Raw genomic sequence first — 18,605 nt, 5'->3', positions numbered from 1 at the left:
TAAACAGCAATGGAGTTTGATTAAAGTTTTCTTGCCACTGCTGTCTTGAAAAAGAAGCAATCACCACACACTAACTGAAATTGCGAAAACAATTTGAAAAACGTAAAGAGGAGTAAGGTAAGAGTACGATACGCAGAGATTTGGTAAGGAAGTTCCCCACGTCGTCCTCGCGTGTGGGTACGTCTCCCTCTCAATTTCAAATGAAATTGAGAACTTTGATTATCAATTATTGCCGAATCCGTTGATACAAGGTTATGATACAAAGACAGAATTCTAAACTCTAAGAACCTCTTCTTGTATGAACCTTCACTTGATCTGAGCACGATCAAGATTTTCCTGCACGAAATTGCAAATAATTCACCGGTTCCACGACCTGCTTGCGAAATCCCCCGATCTCCAAACGCAACGCTGCGGCTGAATATGTTCTGCAAACGTGACTCCCAAACCCTCAAGAACACTCCAGTTCTTGAAGGACAAACCAGTAGGTTTTTTTTTGGAAACCCCCTTCAATCTTCGACTCAGCTAGATCCTCGATCGTTCCACTGCAAACCACAGCTAGATCCTTGATCGTGCCACTGAACGTTATCTCGATGCTTCTTTAATCCAAAGAACAAGAATGGTTATGTGTAAATGTTCTTGAAGAAAAGTGATTGAGAAGATGAAGAAGATGAAGTCTCTTTCAGGTTTCTAATTGCTCTCAAACAATTGCTCCAACACTGCTTTTGATCTGTGTTCAATTGTTTTCCCTCAATGAATTCGTATTTTTGCACTGCTGTTGTAACCTGTCTTTTATATGCTGCAAAACAGTTGCTGTTATAACATGAAACAGCTTTATGTATTGATGCATAAGGGTGTGTATCGATGCATACTGTAAGTTATGTGAATTTTTGGTGAAATTTATTAATCATGTATCGATGCATAATTCGTGTGTATCGATGCATGTGATTATCTCACTGGTATGTATCGATGCCTAATGCGCATGTATTGATACACAGGCTGTTTCAATTGGTCATGTATCGATGCAGGGATCGTGTGTATCGATGCATAGAGTTTTTTGTCTTCCATGTATTGATGCATGACTCGTATGCATCGATGCATACTGAACAGAAAGGTTTTGTGATTTATCACATGCTGTATGTATCGATGCAGAGGCTTTATGTATCGATGCTTACTGACATAAAATGCATTTTAATTGTTATTGAAAGGGAAGTATCAATGTAGGTTTATATGTACAGTTATGCAACAATAGAGTGGGATGAAAAACATAATAAAACACACATGTATCATGTAATGCAATGCACAACCAACATTTGGATGATGATCACACAATTTGCTATCATTAAAAATTAATTCAAGGTAAAGAATTCTCTCACAAACTCCCCCTTTTTGATGATGGCAAATTCTTGGCAAGATGTGTGATACTCCCCCTGAGTTTGTGCATATCTGCATTTTCTCCCCCTTTGTCAACATCAAAAAGAGGAAGAGACAAATTTATCAAGGTAGCATAGTGTAGTAGGACATGGCAGACAATGGATAACAGACTATCAATCACAAAGAATGAAGCATCAAAGTAAAGAATCATTCACATAGAATGAAGAATAAGGGCAATAACAATAGAGATAAACAGAATTAGAAAAGCGTTTTAAAGATACGAACGAGTTTAAGAGTTACATAAGCTAAACCATAGTGTTCAACAAAAGAAAAACTAGAGCAATATGAGATGAAATGCTATGAGATGAGATGCAGGTGGGTTAATTTGGATTGTTGCCACCACAGGACTCCTCATCATGTCTGTCAGGATCTCGGTAGCTTGGCGGAGGCGGAGGAGGAGGCATTGTGTCTGGATTTTGGCCCATGAAGGAGTATTGCCTAAATCGGTTCTGAACTTCAATGCTTCTAAAATTGTCCATAATACCAGGATTTGCACGGCAGTCGTCCATAAAGCCGGACATTTCGTTGTAGAAAACCTGATGCCATTTAACTAAGTCTTGGTGCCAAGCGTGTTGATTGTGATACATCCGTGTATGCTCATCATGCCAGTCCCGATGCTCGTTGTGCCATTCAGATTGTTGAACATGCCAGTACCGTGCTTCTTCATGGCGTTCTTTGTTGACAATTTCCATCTGTTGAAGCATATGAGTGATGTCCGCATTTGGTGTTGAGGCTGAAGTACCACCGGAGAATGGAGGGGCTGTAGGTTCAGGTACGTAGTTGGTAGGAGACCACCTTCGTGGCACCCACTCACCCCAACCAGTATTGGCCTCAGTATGTGGTGCATCTATTTCAGCCGCATCCTGTATTTCTTCATCAGGCTGATCTTCAGCAACATGGATGCGTTCCGAGGGCACGTCAAAGTTGTAAATTCTGGTTTTGGATTTTCTTTCGAAGAAATAGAAGCATTTGCGGTCCTTGTCCCACCGATATCCCATATGTGATAGAGTGGCAGAGTCAAACTCTTGGGCAGCAGATGGAGATAGGAGAGGAACAATAGGTATTGCAACTTTCCAAAACTTAAGAATTTTCATTATTTGAGAGGCATAACCTAGGGCCACATTCTTGGAGCTGTCTCGCACAAAAAATAGACGTTTTACAAAGTAGTTCGCCCAATTTAGGAGAGCCTTATTTTGCAGAATGTAGAGAAGATGTATGCTAGGCCTATCCAACCGAGAGTGTCCGCTGTTTGTTGGACGCAGAATATGTGTGATAATCCAGTGAAGAATACGCGGAGTTTGCTTGATCATACCTGACGTGACGTGTTCATCCTCACTCAACGGTCTATCAATCTTTAGGATAGAATTTGTAAAGTCCTTCATGTCAAATTCAGGATCAAAATGCAGGTCATGCCAGCACTTGAAAACCATCGACGGAGACGGCATTTGAAATACCGTTTCCCAATCAGAGGCTTCAAAGGTATATGTTCTGACTCCGATAGAACAGCGGAACATATAGCCTCTACCAGTTTGTAACCCAGCATAAAAGATCCGAATGAAATCCTCATGATAATCATCCTTTGTGGACAGAAACGACCCAAGTCTTTGTGCTTGTAAGAGTTCAACCACTTCATTTAGGTGTAGGTGAATAGCATCTGTTTTATCAAAGACGTGAGGTTTCATGACTAACCTTGTCTTGAAGGACTCTTCAAATTCAGCAGCAACAGCAGGATGAAGTAGCTCTAAGGCATTTGAAGGAACTTCTGGTGGTTGCTGAGATGTACCGGCTGTTTCCTTTCCCTTTCCTTTTCCTTTTGCTCTGGCTGGAATAGTGCGTGGAGGCATGGTGATGTGAGATTTAGGGTTTGAGAGAGAGAGTGAAGATGAGGAGGATTAGGGTTAGCCACTGGTTTTGGGGTTTTTGAGGGCAGATGATATGAAGTAATGAGATAGGAAGTGATATGATTGGCTGATGTGTCGATGCATGAGAGAGAAAGAAATGCATTTAATTCAGATAGCATCAGTATGTATCGATGTAGAGGGTCATGCGTCGATGCCAAATATCCACAATTGGCATGTGTATCGATACATGCGATGGATGCATCGATGCATCCTGAAGCAGTTTTTAAAAATTTGAATTTCAGAATGTATGGGTCGATGCATGCTTCGTTTGTGTCGATGCATACTGATGCTGAACTAGTTTTTAATGACTTTTAATGCAGTATGAATATGCATTATGCACTATGTCATGATGATTATGCTCAACAGAGATTCAAAAGTCAAATTGTTAATGTGCACACAATATAGACAAGGAGTATATGCAATCAAATTTTATATCAACTAGAGTAAGAACATTTGTTCTAACATACACAATCACTTAGCAATAAGAAAATTGTAGAAAGGATTGATATTACCTCTGTTGGAGAACTCTTGTGATGGATAATTGACATCTAAAACAGCTCTTATCAAGCATGGTGAGGCATAATATAATTAAGAGGTAACATGCTTATGACATCAATTGAGAAAGATCTAAGATTCCCAATTCGCGACGAATGTTGAAGAAAGGTTCCGTTGCCAACGGTTTAGTGAAAATATCAGCAAGCTGATTTTTGGAATCAACGTGCTCAAAGACAACGTCTTCTTTTTCAACATGATCACGAAGGAAATGATGCCTAATCTCTATGTGTTTAGTGCGTGAGTGTAAAACAGGGTTTTTTTTGTAAGGTTTATGGCACTAGTGTTGTCACATTTGATAGGAATACGTTTAAGTTGAATGTTGAAGTCTTGTAGTTGCTGTTTCAGCCATAAAATCTGAGCGCAACAACTACCGGCTGCAACGTATTCTGCCTCTGCAGTTGACAAAGCCACAGAAACTTGCTTTTTGCTATGCCAACTGACCAAGGAGTTTGAAAACAGGTGACATGTACCACTTGTGCTTTTCCTATCTGATTTGCAGCCAGCAAAATCAGAATCGGAGTACCCTACTAAGCTACAATCACTTCCTTTGGAATACCAAAGCCCATATTTAGGTGTTCCGCGAAGATATCTAAATATGCGCTTCACCGCTTTTAGGTGCGATTCCTTAGGATTTGATTGATAGCGTGCACACATACAAACACTAAACATGATGTCAGGTCTAGAAGCAGAAAGATACAAGAGAGATCCAATCATACCTCTGAATCTTTTGACATCTACACACTTACCGTGCTCATCCTTATCTAGATTTCCGTTGGTAGGCATTGGGGTGTCAATCGATTTTGAGTCATTCATTCCAAAGCGCTTGAGTAGTTCTCTGCAGTATTTTGTTTGACATACTGCTGTACCCTCATCAAGTTGCTTTATTTGCAGTCCTAGGAAGTAGTTCAGCTCCCCCATTAGACTCATCTCAAATTCACCCTGCATAACCTTAGAAAATTCTTCGACCAAGTGTATGTTAGTTGAACCAAATATGATATCGTCGACATAAACTTGAACTAAAAGAATGTGCTTCCCTTTGTGTTTAATAAAGAGAGTATTGTCCACTTTACCTCTTGAATATCCATGATCAATTAGGAATTTGCTAAGCCTTTCATACCAAACCCGAGGGGCTTGTTTAAGACCATACAAAGCTCGTTTTAATTTGTAAACATGATCTGGATTTTCAGCATTTTCAAAACCGGGAGGTTGTGAAACATATACTTCTTCATTTATGACACCATTAAGAAAGGCACTCTTTACGTCCATTTGGTAAAGCTTAAAATCCTTAGAACACGCATAGGCAAGCAACAAACGTATAGCTTCAAGGCGAGCAACTGGAGCATAAGTTTCCTCATAGTCTATGCCCTCCTCTTGGTTATACCCTTGTGCTACTAAACGTGCCTTGTTCCTAGTAATCACTCCGTTTTCATCAAGCTTGTTCCTAAAAACCCACTTAGTGCCTATGATATGATGATCTCGCGGACGAGGGACAAGTTCCCAAACGTCATTTCTTTTAAATTGATTAAGCTCTTCTTGCATGACCATTAGCCAAAATTCATCAATCAAGGCCTCTTTGGCATTCTTAGGTTCTACTTGTGAAACAAACGCGAAGTGAGAACAAAAATTACTTATCTTAGAACGAGTCATTACTCCCTTTGAAATGTCTCCCAAGATGTTGTCAATGGGATGGTCTTTTGAGGATCTCCAAGCTGTTGGAAGATCATTCACTTCAGCTGTCTTTTCTTCCTCAATTTCTTCATGACTAGTATCTTCCTCCTTCTCATGGGCAGCTGTTTTGGACTGATCAGTTTCCTCAACAGCTTCCTTGAGTATGTCTTCTGTAGATACACCTGCGTCATCAAAAGAAATACCTTTTCCGACATTTTTCGGATAAGACTCATCAAAAGAAACATGAACAGATTCTTCAACAGTAAGTAAACGCTTGTTATACACTCTATATGCTTTACTTGACAGTGAGTAACCAAGAAAGATACCTTCATCCGCTTTTGCATCAAACTTCCCAATGTTTTCCTTACCGTTATTCAAAACAAAACATTTACAACCGAATACGTGAAGATGTGACAAGTTTGGTTTTCTTCCTTTCAAAAGTTCATAAGGAGTTTTGTTTAAAATAGGGCGAATTGAGATTCTGTTTAGAACATAACAGGCCGTGCTGACAGCATCAGCCCAAAAGTATTTTGGTAATCCACCCTCATTGAGCATTGTTCTTGCCAACTCCTCTAAAACACGATTTTTACGCTCCACAACGCCATTTTGTTGTGGAGTGCGAGGGGCTGAAAAGTTATGCTCAATACCATACTTGTCACAAAACTTCTCAAAGTGGTAATTTTGAAACTCACCACCATGATCGCTACGAATTGTAACTATTTTGGAATTCATTTTGTTTTGGGACAGATTTGCAAAATTTTTAAAAGCAGAAAAAGTTTCATCTTTGCTATGAAGGAATATAGTCCAAGTGAATCTAGAGTAGTCATCAACTATTACAAAGCCATAGTAATTTCCACCGAGGCTCTTTGTCCTAGAAGGTCCAAAGAGGTCCATATGGAGAAGCTCAAGAGGTCGTGAAGTTGAAATTACATTTTTAGATTTAAAGGACACCCTTGTTTGCTTTCCCATTTGGCAAGCGTCGCATAGGTGGTCTTTTGAAAATTTTATTTTTGGTAGACCGACTACTAGATCCTTAGATACAACCTTATTTAGCAAATCGAAGTTAACATGCGCTAAACGTCTATGCCAAAGCCAAGAGTCATCATTCAAGGTGACTAGACATTTAGTATTTGTTAAAGGTACATCAAACAAGTCAAGCATATAGATGTTGTTTACTCTTACACCCTTAAACATAATGTTTTGTTCAACATGTTCAATTATGCAGCAAGTTTTCGTAAACGACACTTTATAGCCCATGTCGCATAGTTGACTTATGCTTAACAAATTGTGTTTAAGTCCCTCAACTAAATGGACATTTGAAATAGTAGTGGTGGAGGGATTACCTACACTACCTTTGCCGAGTATAGCTCCTTTGTTGTTGTCTCCATAAGTGACATATCCCTTCTTCTTTGCCTTAAAGTCTATAAAGAGCGATATGTCACCGGTCATGTGCCTCGAGCAGCCGCTGTCAAGAAACCACCTTCTATCTGCGGAGGTAAGGCACTCATCCTACAACATCAAAAGAGAGAAGTTGGTACCCAATTTTCATTGGGTCCAAGTGGGTAAGTGCTAACATGGTTGCCTTTTGGCTTCCATTGATAAATGCCTTTAGGGACAAGAAATCTCCTAAATTTGCATTTCTCAATGGTATGGCCAGCATGGCAACAATAATGACATAAACCATGATGATGTGTTTGTTGTTTCTTGTTCATTGAATCCTTTAGAATAAAAGAGTATTTTGCATATGGAGGATTCAATGACTTCTTAAACAACTTGGGGTCAACGGCATAAGTAACTTTAGGTTGTAGCGCTTTCTCTAATTTGACCTTAAGAGTGTTTACCTCTTTTTGCCAAATATAACATGCGTCACAATACCTAACTCTACTACATCCGTCAATGTCAATAGTTTTTGAATTTTCTGCAATACTAGTTTTCAATGCTTCTAAATCAATTTCAGCTTTGTTTACTTTACCTTCCAAAAATGAGAAGATATGTTTGTCGGAAGATAGTCTTTTAAAAGCATCTACAGCTTCGTTATGCAGTTTTTCAAAAGCTATTTTTAGTTCCGAAAAAGACATAGAGGAGAAATTATTGTAATAGGCTTGTTTTACCTTTTTGTCATTGTTTTTCTTCTTGTGGTAGGACAGATTTTTTGTGTGAGCCATAAGGCACAGATTTGCAGCTTCATCATCATCACTTGAGCTTTGTGTGCTTGATGAATCACTATCACTTTCCCATGCAATATACGCTCTTCTTTGTTTGCTGTACCCTTTTGGCGAATCTTTTCTTTGATCCTTATACTTCATAGGGCAGTCCGTTTTATAGTGTCCAGATTTACCACAATTAAAACAGGATCCTCTACCTCTACTCTTCTTGTTCTCTTCTTGTTTCGAATATGTAGATTGTTTTCGAAACTTCACGAGATTTTTGTCGGAATGCTTGACTCCATTCTTTCGAATGAATCTATTGTATCTCCTTACAAACAGTCCCATTTCCTCATCATCCGAGTCTTTGTCACTACTTGAATCATTGTCGCCTTGCTCTTTTCGTGAGGACTTAGAGCTAGAGGCCACAAGAGCTATTGGCTTCTTCTCTCCCTCTTTGTCTCTTTTCTTCTCCTTTTCCTTCTTACTTTTATTCTCATATTTTTCAAGATTTTCCAAAGCTTGCTGATGTTCTTCCAGCTTTCCAAACAGAGTTGTAATCGTAAGTCTTGTAAGATCGTTGGCTTCCTTGATTGCTGTAACTTTAGGTTGCCACTCCCTGCTAAGACACCTGAGAATTTTATTAGTAGCAATTTCATTGGAAATAGGTTTTCCAAGAGCATTCAATCGGTTAGTTAGATGGGTGAATCTCTTTTGCATGTCGGAGATGGATTCTCCTTGTTTCATGCGAAAGAGCTCAAACTCTTGATTGAGTGTGTTAATGCGGGACTGTTTTACTTCAGTAGTACCCTCATGGGCAACTTCTAAAGCGTCCCACATTTCTTTAGCTGTCGTGCAATGGGATACTCGATAATACTCATCAACACCAAGTGCTGAAATTAACATGTTTCGAGCTCTCCAATCACACAACCACTTTTTCTCATCTTTCTCATTCCAATCATCTTCTGGTTTAGGTACTATGGCGCCAGCCGCATTTGTCATAGTGATTTGAAACGGACCATTTTCAATGGCAGCCCATACTAACCTATCCATAGAATTTATATGAACTCGCATGCAGTCTTTCCAGTAGCCATAATTTTCACCGTTGAAAATAGGCGCTCTATTATACGCCCCCTTTGGTTCAGAATCCATACTGTTACAGGCAGCCACAGAGCACCAGCGAACCGGCGCTCTGATACCACTTGTTAGACGGTGTGGCTAGTGATCGAGAGGGGGGGGGGGGGGGGGGGGTGAATAGATCACCTCTTTTAAATTTAACGGATTTGAAATTTTATCAGAGTTTTCAAAGTTGGCGGAAAAATCAGTCCCGAATCGACTTCCGTCTATTCTGAACCGCTACTAGAAAGCCGGACACACAAGTTTAATTGCTGGATTTTAATGAGAATGACAGAACCAATTCACACCAGAATTTTAACTAATTGAATGCACTTATCATTAAAGTCTATTTCCAATGAATAAAATCTAGCTAACCGTTTTATCAAACAGTTGGTGTGTATGTGATCGATGATAAACAGCAATGGAGTTTGATTAAAGTTTTCTTGCCACTGCTGTCTTGAAAAAGAAGCAATCACCACACACTAACTGAAATTGCGAAAACAGTTTGAAAAACGTAAAGAGGAGTAAGGTAAGAGTACGATACGCAGAGATTTGGTAAGGAAGTTCCCCACGTCATCCTCGCGTGTGGGTACGTCTCCCTCTCAATTTCAAATGAAATTGAGAACTTTGATTATCAATTATTGCCGAATCCGTTGATACAAGGTTATGATACAAAGACAGAATTCTAAACTCTAAGAACCTCTTCTTGTATGAACCTTCACTTGATCTGAGCACGATCAAGATTTTCCTGCACGAAATTGCAAACAATTCACCGGTTCCACGACCTGCTTGCGAAATCCCCCGATCTCCAAACGCAACGCTGCGGCTGAATATGTTCTGCAAACGTGACTCCCAAACCCTCAAGAACACTCCAGTTCTTGAAGGACAAACCAGTAGGTTTTTTTTTGGAAACCCCCTTCAATCTTCGACTCAGCTAGATCCTCGATCGTTCCACTGCAAACCACAGCTAGATCCTTGGTCGTGCCACTGAACGTTATCTCGATGCTTCTTTAATCCAAAGAACAAGAATGGTTATGTGTAAATGTTCTTGAAGAAAAGTGATTGAGAAGATGAAGAAGATGAAGTCTCTTTCAGGTTTCTAATTGCTCTCAAACAATTGCTCCAACACTGCTTTTGATCTGTGTTCAATTGTTTTCCCTCAATGAATTCGTATTTTTGCACTGCTGTTGTAACCTGTCTTTTATATGCTGCAAAACAGTTGCTGTTATAACATGAAACAACTTTATGTATTGATGCATAAGGGTGTGTATCGATGCATACTGTAAGTTATGTGAATTTTTGGTGAAATTTATTAATCATGTATCGATGCATAATTCGTGTGTATCGATGCATGTGATTATCTCACTGGTATGTATCGATGCCTAATGCGCATGTATTGATACACAGGCTGTTTCAATTGGTCATGTATCGATGCAGGGATCGTGTGTATCGATGCATAGAGTTTTTTGTCTTCCATGTATTGATGCATGACTCGTATGCATCGATGCATACTGAACAGAAAGGTTTTGTGATTTATCACATGCTGTATGTATCGATGCAGAGGCTTTATGTATCGATGCTTACTGACATAAAATGCATTTTAATTGTTATTGAAAGGGAAGTATCAATGTAGGTTTATATGTACAGTTATGCAACAATAGAGTGGGATGAAAAACATAATAAAACACACATGTATCATGTAATGCAATGCACAACCAACATTTGGATGATGATCACACAATTTGCTATCATTAAAAATTAATTCAAGGTAAAGAAACAATAAGAATATATGCCTCATACATCATACAAGTAGGCAAAAATTATCAATCAGATCGGATAAATAAACAATATATAATCAAACCAAAGAATCAAATAATGGAGCATTTAAACAATGCATGGGAGTATGAACATGTTAAATAATCAAGCAATAGAAAGCATGAATGAGAGAAACAAGTATAAAAGATAACAAATGAATCAAACAGATGAAAATATGCACACGAAGGGTCCACTAAATAATTTAATCAGGAAATGAGGTAAGGGCCAAATAAATTCAAGGTAAAAGGCCTCTAATACATGGCATATGAGATGAACGAGGGAGGATCAAAAGATCTCTTCAATTTCCATAAGCAATCCCTAAGTCAAACATCGATCATAAAGAAGTCAACTGAAAATTCAAGTCAACTTAAAAAATAACAAATAAATAGCAAATTAATCAAGAAAATTATGAAAAATTAAACTAAATAAGGTGGGGTCAGGACATCATCATCCCCCAAAAAGATTTTAAAAATAATGAAAATTGGCACGTGAATTAATTAAAACAAAACATAGGTCAAACCAAAAGTCAATTAATAAGACTAGGTTAGAAATAAATCAAGAATAAATAGTAAATTAATCAAGAAAATTATGAAAAAAATTAAACTAAAGAAGGTGGGGTCAGGAAATCATCATCCACCAAAAAGATTTTAAAAATAATGAAAATTGGTACGTGAATTAATTAAAATAAAATAGAAGTCAAATTAAAAGTCAACCAACCAAACTAGGTCAAAAATAAATCCAAAATAAATTGAAAATGTGAAATAAAATTCCAAGAGAAGGTCAGGTTGACCATGAGGCAGTGATCAACCTTCATCCCAAAAATCAAATGCTAACAATAATTTTAAGTCATAAAAATAAAATCAAGAAAAAAAAGTGTGTTAAAATGGACCATTTAGAATAAATAATTAAAATAAAATATTAATATTTAAAAAAATACGAAAATAAAAATTATATAAAATTAAATAAAACGTTAAGAAAAGTGAAAAATATTGTTGGATAATTTTATGGACAAAGAAAATATTTTAAATAAGAAAAAGAAATATGAAAATGGAAGGATTAATGGTGATGAACATGGTAAGCAAGCGTATATATATCAAAACATGGTCATGGAAGAGATGATTACCTAATGGAAAATAGAAGTGGAATGGAATCTGATATGTGATGAAGCTTTGCCTTCTTGCCATGAAATTCCAATGCTCCTTTAGGGTTAGGGTTTCAGCTTCTTAAAGAGGTTGGATTAGGTGTTCTCATGGGCTTTTTAATAAGTGATTCATCCATAAGAATAAAAGTGTGAAGTGAGGTGTAAAATGTTGTTATTTTGGGCCAAACTTAAGTGAATGGATATCCAATGCATGGCCAAAAGAGGTAAAAAAACGTGACTGGTTTGTGCAGCATGCTTAGAAAATCTGATTGGGCCAGTCAGACCCAAAATCTGCCTAGAAAATCAAGTCATGGTGCCCACTTTAAATGAATGTATCTCTCAAACCATGGATCCAAATGAGATGATTCTAAAAGGATGTGAAAGAGGACATGGCAAGGTAAAATTGTTGTGAAGAAAGTATTTTCAAATAATGCCTTGAAGTGCAAGAAAACTGGCCAAGAATTCTTGACAAACTTTGAAGATTTTGGACTTAGAAATTTTTCTAAGTGTCCTAAAAAATGTCTCACTTTGACTAAGCATAACTTTCTCAATTCTAATCCAAATGGAGAAAACTTTATATCTCTAGAAAGCTTGGAACAAGAGGAACAACTTTCATGTTGGAGAAATTTTCAAATGGAGCTTTTATCTTGATGAAAAATGGGCTTAAAGTGAGTGCAACGATCATGAAAACTTGCCCTAAATGGAAAGTCAACCATTTCCAAATTAAGTAACTTTTCCAATTCTTGATTAAATGATGAATCCATGATCCAACCTTGATCAAATTTCACATGTAGGATCCCCTAGGCATGGATTTTGAGATTCCACTCTCAAAATGTCAGGAGTTGATTTTTCTGGCCCCACAGTTGACTTTTCTCAAACTATTTGATTCCCGATTCCATTGATCAATTGAAGCACTTCTAGCTCAAATAAAGAGCTGATTTTTTGTATGTAGACCCTTATGGACATATGGAGGGCCATGGAAAAGAGTTTCACCCAAAGAATCAGAAATAAACTGATTTTATACCAAACCCTAGTTTTAGGGCAAAATGATCAGGAACTGATTGCACTGATTGCCAATGGATCTTTCTGAGATAATTGTGAATCTTCCTAGGCCAAGATGCCTCTCTAATCATGACATGGATGAGCTCCTCTACTTCCAATCAAACATTACCTGTTGCAGGTAGCCATGAAACCCTAATTTCTAATTAAATCCAGATGAACACTCTGATAGCTTTGAATCCTTCACTGATGAACTAAGGACCATAATAAGATACTTGGACCCCCCTGAGACCCTTGAGACTTGTATACTTAGAAAATGAAGTCCAATTCTCAATCTTGCTTTGTGTGGGCTCCTTCTGTTAAGGAGTGATCGATCAAAACCTAATCTCCATGTCACTAATGCAGTATGCAATAAGTATGACCTAATATGATGCTAATGAAGTGTAAAACATAATCCCATGCTTCCAGGAAAAATGAAGGGTAAATTTTGGGGTATTACACCATGAATGTAGACTCAACGGGAAAGAAAGCAGTAATAATCACTCAAAATGTGGAATGTTCGTCAGAGGTCGAGAAGCAGCCACGAAGCAGGGGCGAATCGAAGGAAGAAGAGTTCGAGTATTCCTCCCAACCGGAGGAAGGAGAGCCTGAATACTCCCCCTAGTCCGATGAGGAGTTTGACGAAGACATGTATGACGAAAACAATGATGACATTTATGGTGATGATTTCATTGTAAACGGTGGCATTGTATCAGTGTTGTCAACTAAAATACGACATGGTATCCGAAGTCTCTGAAACAGAGGGAGATTTTGTGCCAGATGAGACAGACGGAGGAAAAACTCTGTGCTACTATGTCATGAATAGAGGTGTGGTGGAAGAATAGAAAGCCATGTTTGAGAGGCCCAACCAGGGATGATGTATCATCTAAAGCCATTATTCATCAGAGCAAAGGTCGATAGAATGGCGGTGAACAAGGTTTTTGTCGACGGAGGCGCTGTAGTCAATCTGATGCCCTATACTCTATTTAAGAAAATGGGAAAGGGTGATAAAGACCTTCGACAACACAACATGGTCCTATCAAACTATGAAGGGAAAACCATCAATATAATGGGGGTTGTTCAGGTCAATCTCGCTGTGGGCACAACAACACGCTCAACACTATTCATGGTGATAAACTCCAAAGTAAATTTCAATTTACTCTTGGGCCGAGAATGGATCCATGAGATAGGAGATGTACCATCGACGGTTCACCAGAGACTTATAATCTGGCAAAAAGATGGCATCATGGAAAACATTGAGGCCAACCAAAGTTATTATTGGGTCGATGGGAGGGGTTCCAAGAGGTCTTTCCACCAACACTTGGCAAATATAGCGCCATGTGATGACGAATCGGGCTCCTATACTTCCGTCAAAACTAGTTGAGTTCTGAACTTAGACCCTGATCATGGTTTCATATGGGATAATGAGGAAGACACATGATCAGAGACGGGAATTCCACCTACGGAGTGGCCTGCAGTCGATGAGGATGACTGCTGAGTCAAAAAGTTTGGCTCGAATTTTGGCCTATTTGTCCGAAAACAAGAGGAAGTCGATTTTGGAAAAGGAAAGGCTTTAGGATTTGGCCTACGAGGCTGAAGGATTAGAAAATGGTCGACAAAACCAAACAACAACTTCAGAGAGTCGGAGGCTTGAGTGTATTTATGACAACGAGCCTTTGGGGTTCGAAAAGAACCCATCAAATGAGTCCCAGAAGATGCAAGCACAAGATTCCCTTGAAGAGATCGATCCGGGAGATGGGATCACAAAAAGACCAACCTACATAAGTACTAAGGTGGGGTCAGAAATGTGGGCGAAACTGATCGAGGTATTGACTGAATACAAGGATTGTTTTGCTTGGGATTATAATGAAATGTCGGGGTTAAATCGAAATGTGGTGGAGCATCGACTGCCTATCCAACCTGGGAAAAAGCCAGTGAAGTAACACCCTAAACGATTTTCTCCATACATCACCTCGAAAATCAAGCAGGAGATCGAAAGACTCATCAGAAGTTGTTTCATCCGAACAAGGAGATACGTCGCATGGTTGGCCAACATAGTGCCTGTCATCAATAAAAACGGAACTCTTAGAATTTTTATAGATTTTAAAGACCTGAATAATGCCACACCGAAGGATGAACACTCGATGTTGGTTCTAAGTGTTGGCAGCAATTTTGGTAAAACAAAGAGTGTTCACAAGATGTTATGTGAGTTGTCTTAACATAAGATATCCTGTGTACCTGCTGGAGTTCAAGAACATGATCATGCAGGATTGTTTCAGAATGTCATAATATCATGGCATCTGATATGTGTACCTGCTGGAGTTTAAATGGAAAACATAATCATGCAGGATTATTTCAGAATGTCATACACGATGTCATGACATATGATATTATGTACCTGCTGGAAATTACAAAAGGAATTATGGAATTATGCAGGATTGTTCCAGGATGTCAGACCCGATGTCATGACATCCTGTACACAGAGCATTCAGCGTGAATGTCTGGTGTTATGTGATTGCGCAATTAATGGCAATCTATGTATGATTGAAGATCTGATTTGCAGGCGCATTCAATCATTGATTACAACCTGATTTACTTATTTTCCAAGGAGATCTAACCAGTTGTTATGAAAAGATTTAATTGGAAAATAGTTTTAGGGTTTTCAAGATGTCCAAGCCCAGCTGAAAGCTTCTATAAAAAGGGACTTGGAAAACCTGTTTTAACAACATAACCAATACTGAGCGAAATATAGAGAGAGAGCTAGGGTTTGTGTCTTGTTTAGTCGTGAGACTTGTAAGCCATTCAAGTCATCCATTGATGATTGAATTGGTCTGATTTGTGGTTGTAATTTGTCACTCTAAAGTTGTTAAGCAAGAGTGTGTGTCTACTTGATCAAAGCTGTGAAGCAAGATCAAGTGTGTGTCTACTTGATCAAAGCTGTGAAGAAAGATCAAGTGTGTGTCTACTTGATCAAAGCTGTGAAGCAAGATCAAGTGTGTGTCTTCTTGATTGAAACTGTGAAGTAAAATCAAGAGTGTGTTATTGAAAAGTGTTTTCTTTTCTCAAGGGATTGTTGTTTAAAATCACAAGTGTGATTGTAGGGAAGTGAGTGGGTTCTCATATCTAAGAGTGCTTAGGTAGAAATTGCACAGGTAGAGATTAGGTGAGAAAGACTGTAACTTGTTGAAGTGTACGGAGAGTCTTTGAACTGATTCTATTTAGTGGATTTCCTTCCTGGCTTGGTAGCCCTCAGACGTAGGTGAGTTGCACCGAACTGGGTTAACAATTACTTGTGTCTTTTGCTTTACCATTCTGTATCTTTATCCTGTTTGTGTTACTCAGATATTAGTGTCGTGACATTACCTTCGACATCTCATATCTGATACCAGAATTTCAATTGGTATCAGAGCAGGCATCCTACTCTAGTTCTGGGTGAGATCTAGGGACAATACTTTCTGGTATAATGGAGAGAGATGGAGGATCTGTTCACAGGCCACCAATTTTGGATGGTTCTAACTATGACTATTGGAAACCTCGAATGGTAGCCTTTCTAAAATCTCTTGATAACAAGGCTTGGAAGGCTGTGTTAACAGGATGGGTACATCCTGTAATTACTAAAGAAGGAGAAGCCACAACTGATAAGAAACCTGAAGAACAATGGTCCAAGGAGGAGGAGGATCTAGCCCTTGGAAATTATAAAGCATTGAATGCAATATTCAATGGAGTAGACAAGAATATTTTCAGGTTGGTAAACAACTGTGAAGTGGCTAAAGATGCTTGGGACATTCTCAAGACCACTCATGAAGGCACCTCTAGAGTAAAGATGTCTAGACTACAGCTGCTCACCTCCAAGTTTGAAAATTTAAGGATGAAAGAAGATGAAAATATTCATGAATTTCATATGAGTATCCTTGAAATTGCTAATGCCTCAGGAGCCCTGGGAGAGAAGATGTCAGATGAAAAACTGGTAAGAAAAATACTCAGGTCACTCCCTAAGAGATTTTTTATGAAGGTGACTGCCATAGAAGAGTCTCAAGACATCTCCAACATGAGGGTTGATGAGTTAATTGGTTCCCTCCAAACTTTTGAGATGGGATTGAATGATGGTTCTGAAAAGAAAACCAAAAGCATGGCCTTCATGTCAAACACAGAAGAGGAAAATAGTCAGGATGGTGATGAAGATTTGGCCAATGAAGTAGCAATGCTGGGAAGACAATTCAACAGACTGTTGAAAAAGATGGATGTAAGATCCAAGGCTAATGTCAAGAACATCTCATCTGACATCAGTAAATCCAACAATACTGGAAGAAGAGCAAGGTCAGATGATAAGCCCAAAGAAGGAAAATAAGTAGAGTGCTATGAATGTGATGGGTATGGACACATTAGAACTGAATGTGGAACCTACCTCAAGAAGCAGAAGATGAGTCTTGCTGCCACTTGGTCTGATGAAAGTGAAACAGAGGAAGCTGCAAATCTTGTGACTGCATTGACAGGAAGATGGGGTTCTGATAAAGACTCAAGTGATGATGAAGTAACCTTTGAAGAGTTGGTCTCTACCTACAGAAAGCTGTGTCACAAAAGTGTAGAGTTGTGTAAACAGGTTGAAAGCCAGAAGAAGGAGATAACTCAACTTGAGAATGAGAAGGTAGAACACTTGGAAACCATCTCCAAATTAAAAACAGAAGCAGCAGTTTTGAATGCCAAGCTAGATGAAAGTCAACAAGTTGAAAGCCAGAAGATGGTACAGCTGGAGAATGTGAAGGCAGACCATGTGGAAACCATCTCCAAGTTAAAAGCTGCAGTTATGCTATTAAATTCTAAACTAGAAGAGATGACCAAGTATGTAAGGATGTTAAACAATGAATCTGACTCCTTAGACAAGATTCTCCAAACTGGACAAATAACAGGAGACAAATCTGGCATTGGCTATAAGCCTGAGAGCAGTTACACTGGTTGCAAACCTCAAGCCAAACCTAAGTGCAACCATAGTAGAAGCAAACCTGTGATGTCACATCATATGTCACAACATCAGAGGAGAAGGCAACAGAAAGGGAAAACCCAAAGATGGAGATGCCATTACTGTGGGAAATTTGGTCACTTGAAGCCCTTCTGCTATAAGCTGTATGGTTATCCTAGCCCTGTTCATCATCAGACTCACTATCAACCAAGACCCAAACAGCACATGCCTATCAACAAGAAGCAATGGATTCCTAAGACTAATGTTACAAGTCTAATAGCTCACATTCCCCTTAGAGTCTTAGCCAAAGAAGAGTGGTATTTTGATAGTGGATGTTCCAGACACATGACTGGAAACAAAGACCTGATAATTGGTCTTCATCCTCATGTCATAAGCTATGTAACCTTTGGTGATGGAGCAAAGAGTGAAATCAAGGGGATATGCAAGCTTGATTGTCCTGGAGTTCCTAAACTTGACAATATCCTACTGGTTAAGGGCTTGACTGCAAATCTAATAAGCATCAGTCAACTATGTGATCAAGGTCTGAATGCTAACTTCACTAAAACTGAATGTCTGATTACTAACAAAGACAGTGAAGTAATTATGAAAGGAATCAGGACCAAAGACAACTGTTACATGTGGAGCTCTCAAATTGATTATTCCTCAAAGTGTACCTATGTCAAAGAGAAAGGGATGAAGATGAGTATATCTGCTAGAGGAACTCTCAAGAATGATGAAAGACAAGTCTGGGGGAAATGTCAGACAAGGATGTCACACCAGAAGCTCAGACTTAACCTCTCTTTCAAAGGAGAAAAGGTCATGATGGCTCAAATAGATGA

The 18,605-nt window shown here is 38.7% G+C and overlaps 2 protein-coding genes across 2 annotated transcripts in view; both read left to right on the top strand.

Annotated features, from left to right (window-relative positions):
- Positions 1-13,654, top strand: part of LOC127129458 (uncharacterized) — a 46,957-nt gene extending 33,303 nt beyond the window's left edge. Inside the window, exon 2 of the mRNA XM_051058640.1 lies at positions 13,526-13,654. Within this exon, the coding sequence (XP_050914597.1) occupies positions 13,526-13,654 (129 nt within the window). The remainder of the gene's footprint in view (positions 1-13,525) is intronic.
- A 77-nt stretch (positions 13,655-13,731) lies between these two features.
- Positions 13,732-14,193, top strand: LOC127129457 (uncharacterized). Its single transcript, XM_051058639.1, has one exon. It carries the CDS (start codon positions 13,732-13,734, stop codon positions 14,191-14,193), a length of 462 nt encoding a protein of 153 aa, XP_050914596.1.
- The last annotated feature ends 4,412 nt before the right edge of the window (positions 14,194-18,605 follow it).

Source organism: Lathyrus oleraceus, chromosome 3 (assembly GCF_024323335.1).
Source record: "Lathyrus oleraceus cultivar Zhongwan6 chromosome 3, CAAS_Psat_ZW6_1.0, whole genome shotgun sequence".
Classification (NCBI taxonomy): Eukaryota; Viridiplantae; Streptophyta; class Magnoliopsida; order Fabales; family Fabaceae; genus Lathyrus; species Lathyrus oleraceus.
The sequence above is the reverse complement of the archived record's forward strand: the minus strand, read 5'-3'. Positions and strand labels throughout refer to the sequence as shown.